Source organism: Chenopodium quinoa, unplaced genomic scaffold (assembly GCF_001683475.1).
Source record: "Chenopodium quinoa cultivar QQ74 unplaced genomic scaffold, ASM168347v1, whole genome shotgun sequence".
Taxonomy (NCBI): domain Eukaryota; kingdom Viridiplantae; phylum Streptophyta; class Magnoliopsida; order Caryophyllales; family Amaranthaceae; genus Chenopodium; species Chenopodium quinoa.
Window position 1 is genome coordinate 2,166,399 of NW_018744704.1, and position 25,400 is coordinate 2,191,798.

General features: G+C 36.5%; 1 protein-coding gene across 3 annotated transcripts; it reads right to left on the reverse strand.

The window, feature by feature from the left end:
* Window positions 1–848: 848 nt before the first annotated feature.
* Window positions 849–15,264, reverse strand: LOC110702894 (extended synaptotagmin-1-like). Of its 3 annotated transcripts, none has more exons than XM_021880643.1 (14): window positions 14,765–15,264; window positions 12,013–12,087; window positions 11,830–11,937; window positions 10,775–10,807; window positions 10,598–10,687; window positions 9,641–9,769; window positions 7,090–7,230; window positions 6,230–6,640; window positions 5,193–5,327; window positions 4,543–4,752; window positions 4,176–4,430; window positions 3,310–3,447; window positions 2,666–2,968; window positions 849–1,328 (listed from the first exon to the last, which is right to left on the reverse strand). In XM_021880643.1, exons 1-14 carry the CDS (start codon window positions 14,957–14,959, stop codon window positions 1,110–1,112), a joined length of 2,442 nt encoding a protein of 813 aa, XP_021736335.1. In that variant the 5' UTR covers window positions 14,960–15,264; the 3' UTR covers window positions 849–1,109. The 3 variants fall into 3 exon arrangements, with proteins under 3 accessions (XP_021736335.1, XP_021736336.1, XP_021736337.1); XM_021880644.1 differs by having other exon boundaries at window positions 9,641–9,766; window positions 14,765–15,263; XM_021880645.1 differs by lacking the exons at window positions 12,013–12,087; window positions 14,765–15,264 and having other exon boundaries at window positions 10,598–10,699; window positions 11,830–11,880.
* Between the last annotated feature and the right edge of the window lie 10,136 nt (window positions 15,265–25,400).

A 25,400-nucleotide genomic window follows, 5' to 3' on the forward strand; every position in this document is an offset into this window, starting at 1 on the left:
GAGAAGGCGTGAGAAAGTGATTAGAGAGAGATTGGACAAACAAAAAATTATCCATCAGTGAGAATGCTCTTAGTGTCTTATTAAAAAAATATTTTTATCTTGTAATATGTTGTTAAATATTTAGTAATTTAAAATTTCATAATATCAACTTTTAAATTAATTTAAGATGTTGCTTCGAGTATCATTTCAATTAAGGACCATTATTTCCTTTCAATCTATCTTTACTTTTTTTTTTCCTAGTCAAAAAAGAAATTCTTAAAAATTTTAACTCCTTGATCAATTATCAATAGCACAATTAATTTCAACACCTTATCATTATTTTCTGCTCCATCCTAAATTCCTAATTAGTATTCCAAAGCATAGCCTAGAGATGAGAAGTAAAACAACTAAAGTTACTCCGATTCCTCCGTTTTGTATTAACATGTTCACAAAGTTTAACAAAATTTTATAGGATGGGGCCCAAAAAAAAAATTTTATAATATAAAGTATCGTTGGTATGAGGAAAAATAATAAAAAAGTAGTATAAATGGGAAAAATAATAAAAAGTAGTATAAAAGAAAAATAATAAAATATTTGTAAAAGTGGAGTTAGTGGGAGATAGAAATTATAAAATAATGGTGAATCATTTCCAAATATAGAAGTGCTGCAAATCTTGCAATCTATATGAAACGCATGTAAAAGCAAAGTGTTACGATTAATACGAAACGGAGGGAGTATCTGATTACTAGGGATGTATACCGTATATCATGATTTTGCCAAAATTGGTGCGACAGTTGCGCACAAATATTGGTGAAACAAGAGAAAATTAGATCACTATTTTACAAGTCTATTTTTGTGTAACAAGAATCTATGATAATGAGTAACTTCAACCAAAACCATACTCTCTTCACTTAGTGAGACAATTTACATACAGTAGCTCTGTATCAGTGTATTAACGTACGAAGAGGGGGAGCTAACTCATATAATTACATTAGAAACACTTCCTCCTATCATCTACAATAATTATTTCATTTCTTCAATCCATTCAATCTAGAGAGTTCATTCCCTATATCTTATCCACAGATTGAAGCAGTATTGTTTTACAGATGCTAGTCATTAGGCAGAGCAAGCTAATAGGAAATCCTCCTACTGAGATTAGGAGACGAATTAAGTAGCTCCTGACCAAGGTCGCCTATTTTGTTTAGTAGAAGCATTCTTTCCGTCTCAAGCTGAAGCATATATTGTTCCTGCGAGTCTTCTAGGCTTTGAAGTTCACTTAAAGTACTCAAAATTTCTTCAGCATCCTTGTCCTCAACTGAAGACTCAAGCTCGATCAACATATTCTTCATCTATGTAATGTCATGCAAAAGCGACAATTAGGTGGCTAAATTGTAATGATAAACACGTATCTGAACTAAATTTAGAATATATAACTACGGGGCAATATATATTTGTATATAGCTAAAAATCTGCAGCACGATTTTATCAAAACTTTTTCATAATCAGCATAATGAGCCAATCAAGTATGGATCGCCATGAAAGAACTTTCAGAACCATAAGAACATTAATTCACAAGCTATATATCGATTTCAGTACAAAGTACTTCAGGATGTTCCAAACAGCCAACTATACCTTAATGTGCTAAAACAGAGAGTATGTTTTTTATGGAACTCGTATTCTGAGTACTCACCAAGTGAGCAGATAAAAAAAGCTAATGCATCTTGTGATTTGTACATGCATTCAATTCTTTTGCAAGACCTTCCCATAAAGTGCATGCCAATTGATAAGAGGAACAGCAACACAAAATATGGGTCTTGTGTGACATTCTATAACGCTGACATTTTACACCAAAAGATCAGAAACAGCCAACACTAGACAGAGATTACTAGAGCTGATAACTATGCTTCTATAGTTCATTTTAAGAGTTATCCTACATGATTCAAGAGTGAAAGGTAGGGAGGTAGCTTTAATACTTCCAATGATTTTCGATATATAATATAAATGCAATCTTCAGTCATGATAAAAAATCAATGGACTAATGGTAAGAAACCTGCACAATGTGTAGTGTTCCGGATCTCAATTTTAGCATAATTTTTGTTTCATTTTTTTTTCTTTTTAATTATGTTTGTCTCCCTATTTACCACAAATGTTACAAGTTTTTACAGATATATTTTTTTTCTTTTTCAACTTTTCTTTATCTCATCTTCTGTATAAATTCTTTATTCATTTTATATTTTGGGAAATAACTATGACGACATCTTTTAAAAATGTGTTTGTGTCTATACATCCCTACTCTCCCGCCTTTTTTAATTTCTAATCCTTTTCTTTAAACTTCATTTATTGAGAAGAAAACCTTTTCTCTAATTCTTTACTCCTAGTATGCTAAATAAAATAAGTTATTATTGCTAAGATTTATATACACCAATAATACCATAGAGGAACCAATGATGTCTTGCCTAGTGGCAAAGGTTGAGGTCTCGTGTGAGATAGGTCATAGGTTCGAACCCCCTTTTCCCATTGTATTTTATGCTTCTGTGGGTCATTTAGATCCCCCCCTCCCCCTCCCTCCCAAAAAAAAAATCAACATACACTGAAAGGCCACAAGTGAATTTGGGAGGCAATTAATCGGTGATGCACGAAGCAAGCATGAGTCATAAGCATTAATTGCCAGCAATGAAATTCTTACCTGATCAGATATTGCATGAGCTCTGTTTGACAAGAAATCAGAGTCTACACTGGTTATCTTCTGAAGATCTGGAACTTTTCTTGTTATTTGAACATGTATTTCGCCCTTTTTAACTCCTTGCAGAGGTATCCATTTCTCAGATACTTCATTAGGAGGAAGTCTTTGGTATTGTACTATGCAGTTGCCTATGCTTGATGAGGACAATATAGCATTGTGGTCTTTCACTTGCAATTCCAACATACTTCCATCATCAGGAAACTCAAATGTTTGGTTCCATGAAGGATTCACAGTCTTGTACACAACCTTCATAGTAATAAGAAAGTAAGAAAAAAAAAATCAAACACTTCGTATTTGGGGGAATGAGAGAAGTGGCCATTTGTAAACCAAAGCACTAAGGCTTCTAAACTTGGCCAAATTGCAGAGCAACAGAGAAGTTCTAGTAGCTAAGATCCCAGCACCTCCAACTAATGAGGATCTCCCAGCCGTGGGAGATTTGGAGGCCAGAAAATGTAAAGTAGCCTTGGCCACTCTCAAGCAATGATATTAAATCGTATCACTGCCACCATGTTAAGTAGTTTCCAAGAAATTACAGTTACTCATTGATACGTTTTCAGGTAATATAAAATCACATTTAAGCAGAATACCTTTGTTCTCCTCGTCTCATTTCCATACTGGACCTTCACATATGGATCACTCGTTCCCCGAAGATCAGCAGCAACAAGATCCCTGGCCTCAATGAGAACAAGCTCAATCAATCCATTCCCAGGCCCACCATTGGATACCTAAGCCAAAAAACTCAGTAACTACAGCTATAAAAAGTATACACTGAGAAACTAATCATTATGAACCAAATAGAGTTCATAGTTATGTCAGGAGTTTAGACAACAAAATTGGTGTACAGTCTTTCATGTCACTAAAATACCATTCAATTAGAATCAGGTTGGACAATGCATTTGCACAGAAGAAGCATCAACCATCCCTTGACCATTTTTTGTCATAAAATGCATAATTTTGCACACGGCACCACAGTTAAATGTCCAACCACCAAATGAAAGAAAGTTCTATAAATTTTCTGGACGAGATTTAATGGCTGTCTCCTTGCACTACTTCCATATTTATGCTGAAGAATAAGATATTTTTCTTCACACAAACGCAAAAATTTCATTTATTCCATGAACAAAGCTTCAAATTTGGCTCCATACTATCTTAGAGCTTTGCAAATTTTAAGAGAGGTATCATGCACAATAGTACAAATTATTTTGTCAGGTTGAATATCTAATTCTTCTTATGCAAGTGAATTTATCCTCTTGAAGATGGAAACTTAATCACCAACTAAAAGTATGGATAACAAAGTTCAGAGTATATATGAAAAGATACTACCAGTATATTTTTAGGGTACGTCATGTCAAAGAATTATATATTCAAACTTCAATTAGTAGAAATACATTATTCATCAAAACTTTAGTCATGACTTTTTTGAACAATTTTATTGCCAATAGAAAAGACGTACCTCGCTCACAGCTTCAATTTGAAGCCTTACTTCCCCAGAATTCGCGTTTTCAAGGGGTACAGGCACATCCCTAATTAAACCCGCCTCCAATCCTTCCATGTTTACAGTTGCACTGCCAATGACCTCATCTCCAAATGTTTCTTCATATAAACATTTCAACTTGAGATATTCACCCCCTGTTATCTCATCAAATTCAAATGTCTGGTTCCAAACAGGATTTGATGTCTGTTTTACAGCCCTTGTTTTCTGGACAACCTGGTATAAGAAAGATAATGGCATAAAAAGACGTGAACATTGGGAACTCTCAGTACCTTTCTAATGGTAATGAACCAAAATATCATATGAGAAAGTAAGAAAAATAAGAGACCTTCCCGTACTGCAACCTAACATAAGGCTCTGATCGTCCCAATTTATCCTTTCCAGGAATATCTGTAGCTTCTTTTACAGTAACATACAGTTTTCTTCCCGTCTTTGAATTTGATAATCCAGATAATGTTGATTGAGCATTAAGGTGTAACCCAACACTTTTAGAACCACCCGAAAATTGCCATTCTTTCAGAACAAGTCTGACCATCAACTGCAAATATCATCAATTATATAAGTTGCAACATCAACAATACACCAATGCCTTGAACAAGGCTTCTGCAATGTACGACATAGGGGGAATTTGGGCAAGTGCAGCCCTGCTTCCATGATTACAAAGAGGTTATTTCCTATTGGACCTAGAATCTAATATTCAACAATCATTTGCTGCATCACAATAAATAAAAAGCTCAAAAAGTTTGTTCATTATAATCTAAATCCCAAAGTTTTGTGAAATTTCAGCTCCATCACAAACGGACAGAATCATACACAATGACTCGCATTCTGTATGTGGTGAAATTATAGTTGATTTGACAAGATTGGAAATTGATGATGATTTAATACTTTTATTTCCACAGTAATATTATAAGCACCAATGACAAGCTGATTTATTAAAGTTGAATACTAGAATGCACAATCACACAATTCTCTTACCTCCCCTGACTCTACTGCCTCAAAAGGAACATTTATTTCAACTGCTTTTCCACAACACTCAACACGCTTTACTATGACTCCTGAATCAGGTCCTATCGCCCAAAATATTGTGGAATCATCTTCACAATATCTAACCTGCAAGTCATTGAAATATTGTTTAGATCATCTGAAATGGTAGTAATGCTTGTAGTATTGACGTTGCAAGACACATGAGCAACAATTTAGATGAATCACTTAGTACAATTCATCAATGGAATTTAAAATTAATAATTGAGAAATATGTAAGATAATGCCCTTAACAGTTTTGGTATTTACAGCTACATAGTATTTGACAAAACAAAAAAACCTTGTTTACTAATACCACATTCAATTAAATCATCAAAATCCAAAAAATGACAACTTAAATGAATCTTCATTGGGATTAGCATAAGCCCACACTGGAGAAGAGTCTGGTATAAAACTTGTAGGGTTGCATCCTATGGCATTATGGTAATGGGTGGAGTAGCTCTCTTGTCTTATATGTTAGGCAGGCTCTCTCTAATTCTTCAATGTGAAACAGTTAGTCCCAAGTCACATGTTAGCACTTGTACAGGGACAATATGGTGAAGCTATGTCAATATACCACCAACTCCACAAGTCCACACTATGAAGGAGCCATAAAGTATAAGGGTCAACAAGGATTACCTTTTAAGGGAGCAAATTGGTTTGAATGGATCAAATGTTGTGAAAAGAAAAAATCTAAGAACATTCTATAGTAGTTATCAAACCCCATGTTACCTTGGTAGAGCACCCCTAATGTACAGAAGTATCCAGTCGTAACTTTGAGCAAAATTAGTTGTTCACATGCAGTAACATCTTTGATGAATTATGAAGGGTCATCATTGAAAAATTTATATGTGACTTGTAGATTGATTCTAAGGCAATGAAGTGGTGCTTTTTAATTCCAATACGTTAGATAAAGAAACTAAAAGAGAAAAGCTATATTGGGTGAAGGCTCCATGTTTTGTGGTAATGACTAGAAAAGCCTGCAACAGTACCTTAATCTCACAAGTCGCAAGGTGATCAAACTTCACACTACCAGGAGAACATTCATAAAGATGGAATTTAAGGACTCCTGCATTATCGTGCAAAACCATATTAAATGTGGAATCCCATTGTGGACTAGAGCCTGGCTTTGCATCTGTTCTCCTGGTAATTTCTTCAATCTCTACCTCCACAAATGTCTTCACATCCTTATTAAGATGCTCCTCTGAGGCATGATTTGAACCAACTTGTGTGCTTGTCGGGCTTCCTTTAACCACATTTCTAGAAAGTTGACTTGCACCAACTACTGTTACATAAAGTATGCCACCAACTGCCCTTTTCCCCAACTGTACAGCTGACAGAGTGAGACATCGACGACGAGGTTCAACCATAGTCTTCACTAAGGTGTCGGTCAAGAGTTTGACCTGCACGGAAAATATTATGAGCATGAAGGTACAATAATAACTGGAATTATAAGCTAGATATTTGTATTTGAAATAATAAGTCCAAAAGTATTCTATCATGGGAAATGACCTTAGTTCAACATTAGGTTGAGTTCACAAAAGTTACAACACAGTGCTACATGATACAGAAATATCCGTTAATGGTACAAATGTGACATTGGTATATACCATATGGTTTCCACTTCTGATGCAGTTATATTGGATTTTCCATCTATAACTTTAGATCACTCACAAATACATCAGTAACATGATAAAGGTATACAGTAAAAACAATTGCAAAGGAATTATATTTTTCCTTAAATTTTAGATTTTTAACAATGTTAAACATAGCAAAGAAAAGCATGCATGACAATGGCTGTGTTCCTAGGTTTTTTTACTAATATGAATGAATTTAAATCAGCTAAACACACCAGCCATGAAGAAACAACGGGCAGCTCCATTCCAGGGAGTTGACTTCCACCACTTCCCAGAGCAATTCCAAGTCTCACCTCTGGCACAGATATAAAGGAAAGTAAAATTGCTCTTCCATCTAGCACTGGCATCAATTGCACCTAGACAGCAAAAAAAAAATGTCAAAATTACCAAGCATTGACCAAAGCAATAATTACCTCAAAGTTAGAGTAACATCAACTGGACAGGCTTAAATAGATTAAGTTTCTAAGTTCAAACTCACATGATTCAAGCTAGTTTTACAGGAGAGGAAACAAGTTTTAAATCTTTCAATGTTTCAAATGTTGGAGTTTTAGTGGAAAGAGGTGTTAGTGGAAAGAAAGATTGACACGCAGAGATAAATAGAATGGAAAACTAGACAGAGGAAGAAGAAGCACTTGATGTATTGTGTACCATTTGCATACAGCTAGTCTTCACTTAAAGGTTGAAAAATCATTCCAACCTAACAGCCTCTTCTAGTTTTGGTGATGACAAGCAATCCTTATTAATGAAGCTTTGTTAAGTATACAGGATTTAGGCGAGTTCTTGATCTAAGAACATGTTCCAGAGTTATAACTGGGAAGGGCCTTTGATTGATGCATAAAGACATTAGCAGACTACTCAAGTGAAGCAACAATTGAAGTTCCAATGTGATGTTCCTATAGGAGCCATAAAAGTTCCTACAAGACACAACACCTTGGGAATGACGATTGAAGCTACTAAGTTGAAGCTTCTTGAATAGTAAATTAGTAATCAGAAAGACTAAAGAGTATGAGTTTACTTTTAGGCTTATGTAAGTGTTTAGAAGTCGATTAGTTTGTTGGAACAAAAGGTATTTTTTAGGTTTTTTTAAGCTATGCCCATGAGGCTGTTGAGTTTTTAAGGTGTTCCCATGCTTTTTCAAAATTACAAGCTGAGCCCTCCAACTTAAGTTGTTTAATCTACTATATCCTTTGACATTACCAAGACGTTAGTAATCGTAAAAAAATAGGAAGTAATAAAAAACAGATGAGAAAAAAGAAGATATACAACAACAGCTTGACATATGAATGATTGCTTTTAGAAGAAAGAAGAAAACGTAGATGAGAAAATGTGGAAAAAATGCTTAAAGTTAATCCCCTTATATAACTCTAACCCAATTTGGGCGTGAAATTTCTCTCCAAAGTGGGGTACTTAACAATTAACACAACTACTAACATTGGGTTAACATCAGAGGGTACAATTGAATAAACACTTTAAGTTGGAGGGCACATCTTGTATTTTTTAAAAAGCATGGGCACACCTTAGAAACTGAAACCGCAGGGGCATTTACAATTGGAGCAAATTTTCTTTATAAATTTAAAATTTATTTAACTAGATGAAGGTTTTTTAAGTTATAAAGAATTATATTGGAAAAATAAAGAAATTACCTTATTCCTTATTACAAAATATTTTCGTTTTCTCCAAGGATTGATTTAAACACTTCCGATGATCTCCCCAACACAACCACTTCTTGTTAGTGCTTGAATACACGTTCACTTATTCCCATTATCTCAAGTCAACTTGGTTAGTGCCTATTTTTGCTGGAACACTAACACCAGCTGTCAAGATAGTGATGAAAGTGACTATTCATAAGCACTCTATAAAAAGGATAACATTGTTTCAGTTTTTAGACATCCTAACTTGCTTGCAAACATATACTAGCAAGAAATTTTCTTTTAAGTCGGTGAAAAAAGAAAGAGTAGTGTTCCTTTGTTCCAACTGCTAACCACATAGAGCATTAAATTACGGAGTTGTAATTTGGGGTGAAGAGTTTGAGTGAACCTTTTTAGTGAGACTTATAGTTCAGTCTTAAATAGATAGTAGGCTTCAGAGTAGAAGCTAGAGAGAGTGAGCACTATGATTATAGAGAATCACAGTGGGGGTCTTAAATTCATAAAGGAACTTAAGCTTTGTCAACTTCCAATAGGTTGTAATTACTCATTGACAGTTACTAGCTACTCTAACAGCTAGCCGCTACTGCTAGTTTTGCCGGACAGGGCCTTTGTGGAGTTGGAATATATGCAGCCTTAGGCCACTGCGAATAGAGAGGCTAATTTTATTAGATACCTCATTACAAAAATACAGAGACTGCTACCTCTCAAACAATTATAGAGTGATTAGTGACACATTCAAATTCACTGGAATAAGCATAAAGCATGAATGCGTGTAGCATATATTCAACTGGCAAGATTTACCAGCTTATCAATTACACAATGTCAAGCAGCTATAAAACGTGTAAAGTTGACAGATGGTAAAGCCATCAAGCCAACCAAATAAGGTTTTCATGCAGCCAGACATTCATGGACAACACACTTATAATTCACCAACACAGAGAACATTATGACCACACATGAAGAAAATTGAAGGAACCATTGTATCACACAAGAAGAAAATTGAAGAAACCATTTTACCTCTTCAAAGACATGACCAAAATTTATAAATATAATGTGAATATGAAATAACTTCATTTTAAGAAAATTAAGACCGGATACAAAGTATAGTCGAACATACATCACCCTTGATATGGAGGTAGTTTATGGAAATGCGTGCAGTTCCATATAATGGTTTGGCCAGTTTAGCAAGCAGCATAATGTTCATGTCTTTGGTGTCCCAGTCAAAACTTGTATGCATAATCCTCTGCTACAAATGAAAAGGTAAACTGGTAATTGATAGGGAACCCATTGTAAGTAAATAAATAAATATATAAAAAAAGATCCCTCATATAGCAGCAATTACTATGATGGTGCAATTGTTATGATGGTAGGCAGGTAGCAATTCCTAACTTGCATAACTGGCATCTTCTGTGCTTACCTCAACAATTATGACTTTATATGTAGTTGACAAGTTCAAGAATTTAGAACTCAATGTTATAATTAAAGTAATTCCATTCTCTTAGGAAGTTACACTTAAAATACCTTCTAGGATTCCAATTGTTACCATATGAAAAAACTAGAATCTCTTTAACACGCATATGGACAAAAGGAAAAAGTTTCAGCCAAGACATTCTAAAATCGAATGCAATATTATGGATTTTTGTTACGTCTTTAGTAAGGGTTTGCAAATCGCAATGCAATGTAATAGCAACAATGAAAATTGTGGCAAGAATTTGGAAACCACATGGTTTATTAATTTCTACAATGACACAATAAAACCTTAAGACATTTACAAAATTGTTCATAAGTTATTTAATATTAATAGTTGCAACTCCTTGTAAGTTTTGAGCTCCCAAGGCATCTTACTCATAGAAAGCATAATGAACTGATAAACTAATTTGGAAATTGCATGAGAATTTTACATGTAGTTTACACAACGGAACTAGAAAAGTATCCTTAGAGTCACTTCACTTGTATATACCAAAGAAGAAAAGTCCACTAAAAAGACATGATGAACTGAATCTTAGGAGGAAAAAAAACGGATAGTCTATGGGTAGACAAAAGTAGAAACCCCCAGCAAGAACCGAAACTGTACCTGATCTCTAACAGTTGACCAGCGCATCCCCTGAAGACCCACTTTAGGAGGAGAAGAACCAAGTGAAAATTCTTCGAGTTTAAAGCTTTCCTAGATGGAAGACTACCAGTAAATTAATCATACAACTATATTACACAATATAGAAAGTAATACGGAAAAAAATTTCTCCCAACTCACCACAAGCTTTGGTTTCTTATACTTCAAGCGTCTCTGCAGGCATAAAATAACAGTAAGATTACGAAATTTTACTGCTGTAAGAATAAGTTGATTACACATTGCTTAATAAAAGTAACATTTAAATCAACAAACAGTATCCAAAGCTTTACAAACAGCCTAAAGTCACACTTGAAGGCTAAGTCCTACCAAAGGCACGTGTGCCTCAGTAAATTGTGCCTCCATGCAGCTGCTGCCAAACATTTAGGTTCCTATGGTGACTAATTTTTGCTAGCTTACCAAAACCTTTTGCATACACCCGGGTGCACATAGAGGTACGTACACCCAAGGGTAGTTTTTCGCTTTTTGATCACTTTTTGCTCATTTTAAGATTATAAAATGAGCAAAAAAATTATATGAGCAAAAAATATCATTGGGTGCACCTTGCACCGGGGTGTATATAAAATATAAAGCTACAAAAGAGACTCCCCCCGCCCCCCTTCAAGTGGGATAGAGGGGTTGAGCCTTACATCAAAGACACATTTGAACATAGTTTTGGTGTCTAGCACCATAAATGTGTTAAGACATATGACAGAACAAATAATCATGCAAGTTAAATAATAATGATATATATCGCCAAATTCAAAAGGCAAACCTAACTCAACTTTTATGATGAGTTTCAACATAAAAAGAATGCGGGAAATAGAGCCAATTTCCTATGCCAATCTCCAAATTGATACATTGAATAAAAGAAAATCAGTGTTCCCAGGCTAAGGAAAAGAATTTGAGCTACTACAATATTGCTTTAAGTAATTAAGCTCTTCTTTTGTGAGGTCATGTCTTGAGGAAATATATGATATCTTTAAAACTAAAAATAATCCTCCAAGTGTGCTACAATCTACACTACATTATGGCATGGCATCATTTATCCTTAAATTCCAACAACAACAACAACAACAAATAAAAAGAAAGAGGGGGGGGGGGGTGAGGGGGGATAGTATTATCTTTAAAGCTATAAACCAAGACAGATATATCCATCAAGAAAGCAACCAAAGAGAAGAAAGAACAAAGAGATTAACCTCAACTATGTAAGAAAACCTTGATGAAATCCTAGGGTGAATGTAGCTAGGCCAAACTTCTAACAATAACCTGTTCAGCCACTCACAGTGCTCCAGTGCAGTCGTTGGCTGCGTAGTTCCTTACATGTCAGACTCATATTCTGTAAGGAAAGCGTAAAGCTGAAAATTGATATATAAAAGTACCGAAATATCTAGCATTGCTCGCTTCCATTTCCTGTTCAAGTCTTCGGCAAGAATTTTGCGCTGATAGCTTTCATACTAATATCAGAGTGATGCCTCGTGTTAGACTCGGAAATTTATTCATATTGATGTATTTTGTACTTTTATAGCTTTATTATGTGATCCCACATAATGTAAGCAAAGTATTTGCATTCATATCTATGTGTAAATTTACGAGGGTACCATACACATATAAAAACAAAAAAACACATCCATACGTTATTGCAAAAATGCAAGTGTGTGAAGAATAGTTAGCATCAGTTCATCAATGACCAGAATTGTAAACCAAACTCGCATGTTCTCATTTCAAAAAGAATCCAGGAATTCTGACTTTATAGGTGTTATTGCTCAGATGACAAGCTGATGTAAAATACACATCTCCTTAAGTACAGGCGCCTGATGCATGCAACCAGTCTAAGGGTTCAATCCCTCAGGAGTTGAACATTCACTAATGCTGACAAGAATTTGTTCAAATGCAGATAGACAGAAACAAACAACTGTCTTTTTATTTTATTGCAACAAAAGTCAATTGTAGAACAATTAAAAAATTGCACCCCTAAAAAATACAGTCAGAGTCTACCTTGCAATGACACAGAATTCTATTTTCAAATTTTCAAAAAACACCAGAGCAATCATTACCTCAATTCTTAGCAATCATAGCCTATCTGCCTATGTGGCACAGAAACATCATAAAGGTCACACTGCCCACTTTCAAGTAATATTTTTTTACTTCATATATAAAAACAAATAAGAATAAAATTTAACATTGAAAAAAACTCTAAAGCAGATGAAGCACCATTTCAGTCTTCGAATTCTTCATTCCTACCTCCAGGTCAACATATCATGATCGCTTTCCACTCATTTCTTGTTTATTCAGATTCAAGTTTATACGCTACAGTTATCTGTATAACTGAGTTCTATACTACATCAGTAAGGAGTTTCTGTTTTTGTACAGCTTCTTTTATATGTTTCACTTTCTTACATTATGGAAATTGTCATTTTCCTTTCACAAATTTCATGGTGCACCTGGGACCTGGGTTCACCGTGCTCATGGAGTCATGGTGCACTGGAACAAAACAGACAGCGTTTGTTGATTCAAACTACATTTTCTTTGGGTTTGAAGCAAATTTTCTTTAATTCTTTCATTATGATCTATGTTCTTTATGAATGTGGATTAGACATGTTCTTTGGGTTTGAATTCATATTATTGGGGATTGAACTATATGGTCTTTAACTTAATATTCATTGGGTGTGAACTATATGTTCTTATACTCTTGCTCTTTGGGTTTGACAGTTTAAATTGTGTGTTCTTTTATCCATGTTGTTTGTATTTTGCCCTTTATGAATTTATTGCTCACTCAATTAAAGTTAATTAGACTAGCATATTAGCTAACCCTAAACCATTTAGGGACTAAGGTAGCGTTGTTGTTGTTGTGGACTATCATATTAAAACTGTGAACAGTTTGAATAACGCACTCGGGTGCATAAACTAATCATTTTTTCCTGTTTCCATTTCATATTGAACTGGTATTACTTTTTCAGTTTCCATGTAACATAGATACTAGCTATAAACAGATCAGGTGACAGAATTAGATGACAAGTTTGTTTTACTTTTACAAGATACTAATCTGATTAGAATCTCCAATAATTAGCCCCAAATAATTCACAAAATACATTATGACCAGGACTCTAACCAGATCACTTTTTAATTCGAAAAACTCTAATCGGAAAACAACGCAAAGGACTGCTTACTAATAGGTTCAATGCTTCACAACACTTAAAGAAACAGGTACTTTGTTGTCAATTTCAGCAGGATGCCTAAATGTTAGGCAAATAGTCCCACTCTATTCAACGGCACAAAATGTATCCTCAACAGCATAGATGATAAATTTTGTAAATTACCGAATCCTGAGAGTTGAAAATTATTTTATATGAAGTATTACTTCTCTATTTTTGAATACTTGCAACAATTAGACTTTTGCATTATTTATACGTTAACTTTGACCATATTTTTTTTACTAATTTATACAAGTAATATCAAATGTTATTGTCCAAAAGATTATACAAACCATTTTTATAGAAATAATTATTACTACCACGACATAATTGCATATATCTATGGTCAAACTTATGCATTGGCAAGTGGGCAAGTTAAATTATGGCCACAATTCAGTAACGGAGGGAGTATACATATGCCTATCAAACAAGTGATGGTCGAGCCTTATTCACCCAACTTTTTCCACACCCTTTGGCCTCTCACTTCATACCGGTCTTCTAGTACACATAGTTATACTAGTTAATCTAGAGAGAGCATATATACTCAACAACTGAAGGGATAATGAAGCTAATTTCTTATAGGGGGAAAAATAATAAAATAAATAAAATTAAATAAACAATTTATGCCCATTTCACCACTTCAACAAATTCATCACTCACACAAAGAATGAACAAAGTAAAGTAGGTGGATCTTGAAAGAATATTACGAATAAAAATTGAAATCATATAACTAAAAATTTATAATATCCAATGAATCATATGACCCCAGCAAAAAAAAAAAGTAATTATATCCAAAACAAAAGCATTTCTTATCTAATTATTTGGAGAGGATCTACCCAAAACAAAGTATTATATTCTGTCTTTTCCCTATAAATTATTGCGAAAATAGATAGTTTTTATTAAGCCAAAGTTTAATAAAAAAAAATAATGGAAAAATTACCTGCAAAGTAGCCCAAACAGCAATAGCAAGAGGAACCCAAGTAGAAATAGAGAAAACCCATTTCTCAAATGCCCAAATAACAGAAATTAAAGGCACAAAAACCAAGTAAACTGGTTTATCAATGGCGATTTTCTTCAAAAACTCCATTACTACCTCAATATTAAAGCTGAAACTCAACTTCTTTTTTCTACTCATTTTATATCAAATATTTTAATCTTTTCAATATTATATTACAAATCTTTTTGAAGTAAGGGAAATGGAACAGTTATATTATAAAAAGAAGTGATTTTGAGATGAAGAATTTGTACCCAATAGAAGGGGATTTTGAGCATTTCGACAAGAAATTGATAGTGGGGGTATCAATTTTTTCCTTTATTTGAAGTTGTCTTTTCAAATTGATAATAAAAAAATTTTGGGGGTCATAAATTTGAGGCGAAAGGAAGAGACAGCGAGGTAAGCCAATAGGCTGACCAATTTATACATTGTAATAATAATATTAGTAAAGTTTCTGGTAATAACAGAATTTTATTGAAGTTGACTTTAGGAGATTTTCTTCCTTGGCGGCAGTGTACAAGGAAGGGAAAGGACAACATATACTAGAACTCTAGAAGGAAGAAAGGAGGACAAAAATGGAATAATGGAGCCAACGAAGTGTTATTTTGGCTCGAAATAATTACTCCCTCCTTGTTTTAATAAGTTTTACATTTTAATTGGCATATAGTTTTAGACAATTAAATTGACTTAGATAAAATAAGAGATAAGCGGGGTAGTTAAAGTATTAAAAAACTGTAAAAGACAGATAATGGGGTTATAGTTTATTGAAAAGTAATGAATGTGAGAGAAAAAAAATAATAAAAAAGTAGTAGTGGGTTTAGATGGGTGAATCGCTAAACAAGCCCGCAAATTACCATATAAAGCCCACAAATATGACTTGGTGTGACAATTATGCCCATTTTCTAAAATTGAACAAATCTCGATTTAAAAAATGTGGAGCCGTACTAACTCGCCGGGGGAGACCGGAGGGCAGGCCGGAGATGTGGGGGACGCCGGAGGTACGTCGTCGTTGACGGAAAACGAGGTAAGTCACCGTTAAAATTCACGGTTTACCGTAGGGGTGGCTCCGGCGCCTAGGATGGACGCCCTAACCGTAGCATGGACGTCCAAGCCAGACGCCAGAACCACCACACCGGCGTCCAGCCCAGACGCCCAGACCACCAGACTGGCGTCCTGGCCAGGCGCCACTCTACTGGCTGAGGCGGCCCTGCCAGGCGCCAGTCCAGTGGCTGTGGCGGCCCTGGCAGACGCCACCTATAATTATTTTTTTTTTCTTTTTTTTTTTGATTTTGTTGTTGTGCCTATTTTTTTTTTTTTAATGATTTTTTTAAAAATTTCGAAATGGCTTTTTTTTAAAAATTAATTTTGAAAATTCGAAATAGGTTTTTTTAAAATTAAGTTTGAAAATTCGAAATGGTATTTTTTTAAATTTAGTTTGAAAATTCGAATTGGGTTTTTTTAAAAATTAAGTTTGATTGTTGAGAAAGGTTTTTTTTTTAAATTAAGTTTGACAATTCGAAATTGTATTAAAAAAAAAATTGGAAATGGTTTTTTTTTTTTAAATTTATTTCAAATTGAAAATTCAAAACGGTGTTTTTTTTAAATTATGTTTAATTATTTAATGTGTTTATGTATGTAGTGAGTAGATTTGTGTTAATGTATACCAAAATATTTAATTGTTTATGTGACTTTTATAAATGATTGTGTTTAAAATTTGTATGTGTATGTGTATGAATAATATTATACATAATTATGTTTTTTTTTTGTTAATTCTGTGTAAATATAGAAATTAAATGTGTTATGCGTTAAATGTATTTATTATAATATATAATTGATGCAGAATTATGGTGGAGACGGAAATGATTACAGTGGGATATTTGGACATGATGGTCCATTCGAAGAAGCTCAACAAGCGATTGATTGGGCAAAACAGGTTGCAATTGTAGCTGGATTTTGCTTGGTAGTAGTAACTCATAAATCTCAACGGGATGGTAGAATGGATCGCATTTTGAGATGTGACCGTTATCGCAAAAGAGAAGAAAGAGATTTTCGTACAGCCACTCGGTTTGATACAAAGCGGAAAGGTTGTGGGTGTGAGTTCAGAGTAAAGGTCCGACAACTACGGAGTCATGACGGTTGGGAAGTGATTGGTTACTCTAAATGGGGGTATCACAACCATGAGATGATAGTATATGAAAAGGGTCATCGACAGCTGAGCGGCTTAAGTCCTGCTGCGAAACTGGTTGTGAAAGAAATGAGTGATGCTCAAGTCAAGCCTGCTAAAATATTAGCATCTGTGTTAGAGAAATTTTCAGAAGACCATCCAAACCAAAGACACATCTACAACGTCAGACAGCAACTCAGGTTTGAACGGTCAGAGGGAAGAAACCCTATACAACAGCTGCTACACTAGGCACAATCACGTGGTTACCTGTTCTGGTTTGATTCTGATGAAGATACAGCGGAGGTGACTCATCTTTTCCTTGTGCATCCTGATTGTGTTGATATGATCAAGTCTTGGCCATTTGTGATTTTGATCGACTCAACGTACAAGACAAACAAGTACAAGTTCCCACTGGTTGAGATCATGGGGATGACTCCAACGAACCAGAACTTTCTGATTGGTCATGCAATCATCAAGGATGAGACGGCTCCAAGTTATTATTGGGTCTTGGAGAAGCTGAGAAACTACATCGGGCCTAATGTTCATCCAGCAGCCATCGTCAGCGACTGTGAGTGAGGTCTCTTTGCCCCCATAGCAGAGCTGTTTCCAGAATTGAAGCACTTATTGTGCACATGGCACATCAACAACTGCGTGAAAGTGAAAGCCTACAACCTTTTCAACAAGAATTTGGAAATGGCAGAGAGATTGGTGAATGGTAAGTGGCGGAAGATCCTACACGCTACCACAGAGGAAGCGTACGAGCGAGAATTGGCTAACTTCAGGGATTCGTACCAGTGGTGTCCGGCACTGGTGGACTATGTGATGCAGCAATGGGTCCCTCACAGGGAAAAGTTTGTCAAATATTGGACAAACCAGGTACTTCATTACGGGAACACTACAACATGTAGAGTTGAGAGCACTCATAGAGCTACCAAGGACTGGATTGATTCATCGACCGCTGCTTTGGATACACTGTTCGATAGACTTAACAAGTCAATTGAAACTCAGAAGAACGGCATCAGGAACTCTCTAGAGGACTCCAGACGACGACATGGTACGATGTATAGCCATTTCATATTTAAGATTCTCCATGGTCGTGTGTCGCACTACTGCTTGGGGTTGATTCTCACTGAGCTGAACAGGATGAGGGACTTGGCTGACGAAGTGTATGCTCGGTGCGGGTGTGCTATTTCAGTAACTCATGGATTACCTTGCGCATGCACTATTCATCGCGTTATTATAGAAGAAAGGGCGTCGTTACATGTTGATCAGGTTCATTCATTCTGGCGGACGCTCGTTATTGGTGAGCATGCAAATACTCGGGTGGCCGACCGTGAACAGGAGGAGTTGGAGCAGTTTCGGCCGATGTACGACCGAGTGTCCTCCAGCCATCCTTCTATTATTCGTGACACTACTCACGTACTTCATGACATGTTCCACACGTCCACCTTAGATTTTGAGGAACCCGAAGGAGTTGACCGTCCTCGAGGTCGGCAACGGCGGAACAGGAGTGCGTTTGAGTATATCCGTGGTCTTGGTCGTGGTCGTGGTCGTGGTCGTGGTCGTGGTCGGGCATTGTCATCTAGTCGTACTCAATCTTCATCGTCTGTGAATATGCCCCTAAGGACTGGTACGTTTTGGTTTTTTACATTGCACATTGTTTATAAGGTTACTCCTGCCTTCTTAACTGTGTTTAATTATATGGTGAATAGGAAGAAACGATGTTGATCAGTTTCCGTACAAGGACAGGATACCTGCGATCATCATGCCGTACTTGGAAGGGTGGAATGATGTAGTCGGAGATGGTAACTGCGGATTCCGGGTCGTGGCTGATGTTTTTCAAATGGGCGAAGACAAATACGGTTTGGTGCGTTAGTTGATGTAGAACGAAATTGCCTCTAACCGAAATGTTTATCGTCATGTGTACCAGGATGACTTGGATGGCGCTCTGCGGCGTATCCGGTGGGGAGGTGGACCTTGCGGTCAAAATCATTATTTTGACGCGCCCCTAGATCTGTTTGCCGTTGCAAACATTTACAAGTGCGCAGTCATGCATTTCGGGCTGGGATTGCATAGTCAAGCTTATTATCCTTGTACCACGGTTCTCCCTTGGCGTTCGCGTGAGACTGTTACCACACCGGTCAAAGAGGTAGCTATTGCGTTTCTTGGGTCGTCATACAGACATTTCATTCGACTAGACATGTCATCCGATTTTCCAGTGCCACCGATTATACCTCGGTGGTACACCATTCGCACAACGAGTGTAGAGGTTTGGGATGCGCTATATCATGATCGGATCCACGAATGGAACACCCTAGCTGCATTTTAGTTTTTCATGTTTACATTATTCCTATGTAACCTTATTTGCACGTTGCTCTTTTAATGAGAACATTAATTTTTTATATTGTATTGCTTACTGCATTCTATATGTTGCATGGGTAAGTTGCGCGGATCCACGAACGGTAAAAACTAAAATGATAATATGTCAAAGTTGAAAAACAGCAATGATAATATGTCAAAGTTGAAAGCTAAAATAACAATCTAAAATGTTACAAACTTAAAACATAATGTCCAATTTAATAAATTAAAACGATAAAACCATCAGTAATCCCTCCTCGACCCCGACTCCCAATGCGCAAGGGTCTGTTCCAGACTATCAACAGTAGCTCTCACTGTTGCACTCATGTTGTCCTTCTCCAAAGAGAGTTTCTGTACGTCCTGCATTATCTTTCCCATCCACTGCATACAACAAAAAATAAAAGATGAAATACAATAACAACATATAAAACTTAATTAAAAAACAACGATAAATATTTTATGAGACATACCGCTTCCATGGCAGTAGGCGGTGGCAAACAATCATCATCGCTGTGGTCGAGATCTGCGATCAACCTCGGGTGCGAATACCGGTTGAACCATTCCATGTAGTACTGGTCACACATGGGAGGAACCCCAGAGGGCGCCCGCTGCAACTCCGCAGTCCATAAGCGGGCCACCATCGGAAACTGGTCCCACGTCCCAGTCATGATATCTGGCCATCGCACGACGTAGTCCCTCGACGATGCAGGTCGGACCGCCTTCATCAGGCATGCCGGGGGAGGAGGGACAACTTGGACAAATCCAAGCTGGCGAAGACAACGCTGGGGCATGTACGCCTCGACGATCTCACGATACTGAATGAGTCCCGTGTACAGGGTCCTGGGTACCCTAACACTAGGGTTCGGGCCGAAAGGCATCCAGTTCACCTGCACATAGTTTTAAAATTTAATAACATGAATATAATATGTGCATATAATAAAATGTAGAAACAATTTATAAACGTTACCTCTAAGGGGGACAGCCTGTCAAGCAATAACCGTATCGATCGGAGGCGGTCAATGGACTTCTTCTCCGAGCGCGGACTCCACGCACAAGCACGCGGCATCCCCTCATCAATAGGAACCGGTCACGATGTGGTCGCAATGCAGGAAAGTACTCGTATATCCAGGTCTGCAATAGAGTCAGACACCCAGTGACACCTGCCGCGTCAGCCCAACTCGCAAATCCTACTTGGCGATACAAATACGCCAACGTAGCCGATCCCCAGGAAAACTGGCCTACACTGTCGGGGTCACACGCCTCTACTATGTCGCGTAGCCTGAGCTTGTTTCCGCCGCTCTTATCCGGAAACAAGGTACATTCGAGGAGTAGAAAAACATAAGCACTCAGCTGTGCGTCATGCGTCCTACGTGCACTGGGGTACAAACACCGCTGCAACACGGATGCAATCTTCACACCGCCGTGTTCCCAAACACCAAGCGCCTCGGTGTACAGTGCATCCCTGTCCACCGCCAACAACTCCGCCAGCAAATCTGCCTGATCCGCATCAGCCACAGCACAAAGTCGTTTACCCTCAACACGAATCCCCAGAATGGCCTCGACGTCATGTAACATGATCTTCATCTCACCGAACGGAAGGTGGAAAGAGTTTGTATCCGGCTGCCATCGCTCAACGAAAGCCGTGATCAGCGTAATGTCAATCTTATCGTGCATGGTGGCAGGAACGTGATTCACCCCAGTGCCTTCTTGTCGCTCGAACATCTCGCTCTCCGCCGGCCAAGCCTCAGCCCATGTACGCAAAAAGCTACAAGTCTTTTCCCGGGTATGACATTTCAACAACCCTGTAACTGAAGGCCTCTCCTGGTCCTCCCAAATACAGGCAGCTATGTGTCCTAGAAAGCTAGGAATCACACTCCCGTCAACAGGCCCACCGGGCAACTCACTCCTAACAACCCAAGAATCATTAACGGCCCTCGACCGTTTCCTGCTTGCCCCAGATACAGTGGACGCAGATGATGTGCCAGATCTACTAACAAACCTACCACCCCTACCCTTACGCACCTCCACCATATGTGTCTCGTACATGTCATCAACCCTCTGACTGAATGGACCGTAATCATCATACGGTCCACTCCCATCGTCCACATCCTCATCCTTATATGCGCCCTCCTCCTGCTCCTCCTCCTGGTCACCCTCCTCAGCATCATCATCGTCATCGTCATCCTCATCCCGACGGTGGATCCGTTCTCTACGAGCCGAGGCCGAAATACCACGGGATCTAACATGTCTATGCCCCGACCTCTCCCCTGAATAGCTTCTACTAAGAAGCTCTACATTCTTCCCCGCACCATGACAACCCAGTGAATTCTACAAAAAATTTAACAATATATAAACATACAAAAGTTTTTTAGAAAAATAAATAACTTCCTACAGATACAAAATACCAACACTTCCAACATATCGTCATGTTTATAAACATAAAATTAATAAAGATTATAAAAAATCAAAGACATAATAACTAAATAGGACACAAAACAAAAATTTCAAATTATTTCAACTTATTAAACATAGAAAAATATTATACGGCATACACAAATACACACATAATACCCTAATATATTACAAAATTTATGATTTCCAAAAAAAATAAAAATTATTTCAAATAATTAAACATAAAAAATAAAAAACAAATATATTACACATACACAAATACACACATAATACCCTAATGTATTACACATTTTAAATAAAAAAAATAATTACACATTAACACAAACAATTTCCACATACTACATCAATTAAGGCATAAAAAATGTTTAAACATCAAACATAAAAAAATAAAACATAAATACAAAAAAAAAAAATCTGATTTTATAAAAATAAAGTATACACGATTTATAAAAAAAACACATAAAGTTGATAAATATTTTAAAAAAAATAAAACACATTAACAAAAAAAAAATTAGACATAAAACAAAATTATTTTAAATAAAACTAAATTTCTGATTTTGCAAAATTAAAAAAAAAAAAAAACCAAAAAAAAATCAGAAAAAACAAAAAAAAAAAAAAAAAAAAGGGTTGGGCGCCTGGCCAGGACGCCCACCCACTGGCGCTGGCGCCAGCTCCGGCAGCCGTAGCCAGTGGGCAGGCGCCTGAACATGAAGCCCACCCATTGGCACAGGCGCCAGATCTGGACGCCATAGCCGATGGGCTGGCTTCTGGTTTGGACGCCTACGCCGGTGGCTGGGCTTCCAAGCCAGACACCACCCCACCGGCTTTAATGGCCGGACCTGACGCCCCACCACGCGCCACCGTCTTCTTTTTTTTTAAAAAAATAATTAAATAATTACCTTGCCACCAGGTCGCCGCTTTTCCTCCGCCGTCGCCGCCGCCAGCTCTTTCCCTTGCCGCCTCGACATTGTCGTAATTACTTTTTTTAAGAGAGGTAGATTTTCTGATTTTTTTAGAGAGAAGTAGAGAGTGTTTTTTTTAAAAGGAAAAGGGCAATAAAGTCACACCAAGTCATATTTGTGGGCTTTATATGGTAATTTGCGGGCGATGTTTAACAAATCCCTTAGATGGGGGGATCATGAAAGGAGAAAGATATAATATTAAAATGTAGCTTTTTGCTAAAAAAGAAAGTGTAACACTTATTAAAACACGGCTGCATTTGGTATGTGTAACACTTATTAAAACACAGAGGGAGAAGAAAAACTTGTCAATTACAACCGATAAAAATACTGATAATTTGTATCTTATTACTCGTATCAATTGTTGAGTTGATACTTTTTTTTAGAGGGGTTCTAGGTTCATACCTGTGATGTATTTTGCTTATATAGTCTGAGGTATTTTGGTCTTATTCTAGAAAATTTAAATTTCAATGGTATATTTTGTATGTCATTAAAAACATATAATGACATACAGTATCATTAAAGTTTTAATGGTACTATCAGCTACCACATGTCTACATTAATATCATTGAAATTTACCATGTTCAAAAAATACATAATGTACTACTAGAATAATGTAAATTTCAATGGTACTAATTTGATATCTGATAGTACCATTAAGACTTTGACCGTATTCTAATGGTACTATCAGATATTAATGTCCGTACACTGTTGAATACCAAAAAAAAAAGGCAATTACACTAATGGGGGCAAATGAGTAAGAGGTATAATTGTCCAAACACTATTCATAAGAGTTAAATCATTATATCACACAATGAAAAGATTAGATGCAATTAACATCATACCATGGTAGTATGTAGGTAAACAATCATTTTAAGTATATAATTGCCCTCACAGTGTTCATAAGTGTTTTCTCATACTTTTTAAAAAGTAGGGGATCAACAAAAAAACTCAGTTAGCATGCCACTTTTGTAAATATTCAACGTTTGTGGGTTGAATTTTTATGTACAAAAATGTCACTAGTTAAATATTTTTTTTCATGATAATAAACTTGTATTTTCCCGCAATTTACATTGTTATGTTATTCACAGTTGTAATTTACAACGGTATGAAGTGGCTAACTAAGGGGTGGTAAGAAAAAATTGATAAGCATTATTATTATTTAAGACTGTAAGAGTGAAGTCTAGGTTAGCCCTTAACAAAGTCTCTGATAATTTGAAAATATTGCACATAGCCCGTAAATATAAGAAGCTAAAAAGTGGAAAGTATAAGTAAAAATTCTTCATTAATTACAATGATTTACATGTGAATTTTCCTGCATTCCTAAACTAATACTTCCTCCGGTTTTTTTAGTTGACACCGTTTGACTTTTACACTATTCACACATTACACTTTGACTCGCTTTTGTGATTTATAGATAAGATAAAATATAGTCATGTGGGATCTTGTTTAAATCGTCTTGATGTATATTTTATTAATATCCAATTTTTATAATTTTACAATGTTGATATTTAGAGTTATTAAGCATTAAAAACATGCGTTGGCAAGCGTGATAATAGAAAGGTGTCAACTAAAAAAACAGAGGAAGTAGTAAATAAGGAAATATATTTAAAGCTTATTTATATCCCTTAAAGACTACATATAACATTATTCTATTTAAAATAATAAAAATCTGTGATTAAGTAAATACAAGAAAGTATAAATATTATGCTTAAAGCCAGCTATGTTGTCCATTACTTGATTCAAATTTTGATAGCTTTGGTGAAAAAGAAAAGAAGTTAGATTAATCGAACAACAAGCCCCAATTTACAGCGTAACCTAGATAAAAAAAATATTTTCAAATGAAATTTTAGTAAATAAGCTGCATTGAAATTTTTGTTGTTTTTTTTATTAATTTTTTTTACAGTTTGTGGGTCATTTTGACAAGTTAGACAAAATTTTTGAAGTTAACACTAAACTCACAGTTACTCCAATTCATCATCTTCTTCCTCCACCTTCTTCTTCTTCTTCTTCTTCTTCTTCTTCTTCTTCTTCTTCTTCTTCTTCTTCTTCTTCTTCTTCTTCTTCTTCTTCTTCTTCTTCTTCTTCTTCTTCTTCTTCTTCTTCTTCTTCTTCGCGGCTTGCCGTCGAAAAAAACAAAAACCTAAATAACATAAGGCAATATTAATGGCTTGGTTAACCCTAAAGGGTAGATGAGTTTTCTTTCCTCCATTGATTTCGACTTAGCACCACCATTTTCGATGGCGAGGGTGATTTCGAGGTAGGGGTTTAGGGTTTGGGGTAGTGTTCTGGGGTGGGGGAAGGGGAGGTGGGGTCGATTTGAGGTGGGGGGGGGACAAGGGAGGGACCGTTTTTGGGGTGGTGGAAAAGGAAGAGGAAGTGGGCGTCGGTGGGGGGGAAAGGGGGAAGGGGTTTCGGCCTAGGGGAAAGGGAAAGGGAAAGAGGTTGGGTTTTGCCTAGGGGAAAGGGAAAGGGAAAAGGGGAAGGTGTTTCTCGATTCCCGAGTCTGACTATCAATAAACAGATGATTTCTAAAATCCATCTGAGCACGGCCATGCATTTTCACAGTCTCGCTCTTCGAGAGGCCTTGTAAACAATAAAGACATGTTCCCTATTGTTAATAGGGGGACATTCTCAGTCTTGTACTGTAAGCTTCCCTTACTAAGAGGACCTAGTCGCCTGAGTGTTG

Excerpts from the sequence above, each read along its gene's own strand:
- LOC110702894 (XM_021880643.1), bottom strand. The coding sequence starts at position 14,959 with ATGAGTAGAAAAAAGAAGTTGAGTTTCAGCTTTAATATTGAGGTAGTA. Across the intron at positions 11,938-12,012 it reads GAGCAATGCTAGATATTTCG|CCAACGACTGCACTGGAGCA; the intron begins GTACTTTTATAT and ends GGAACTACGCAG. Across the intron at positions 10,808-11,829 it reads GGTTTTCTTACATAGTTGAG|AGACGCTTGAAGTATAAGAA; the intron begins GTTAATCTCTTT and ends TTATGCCTGCAG.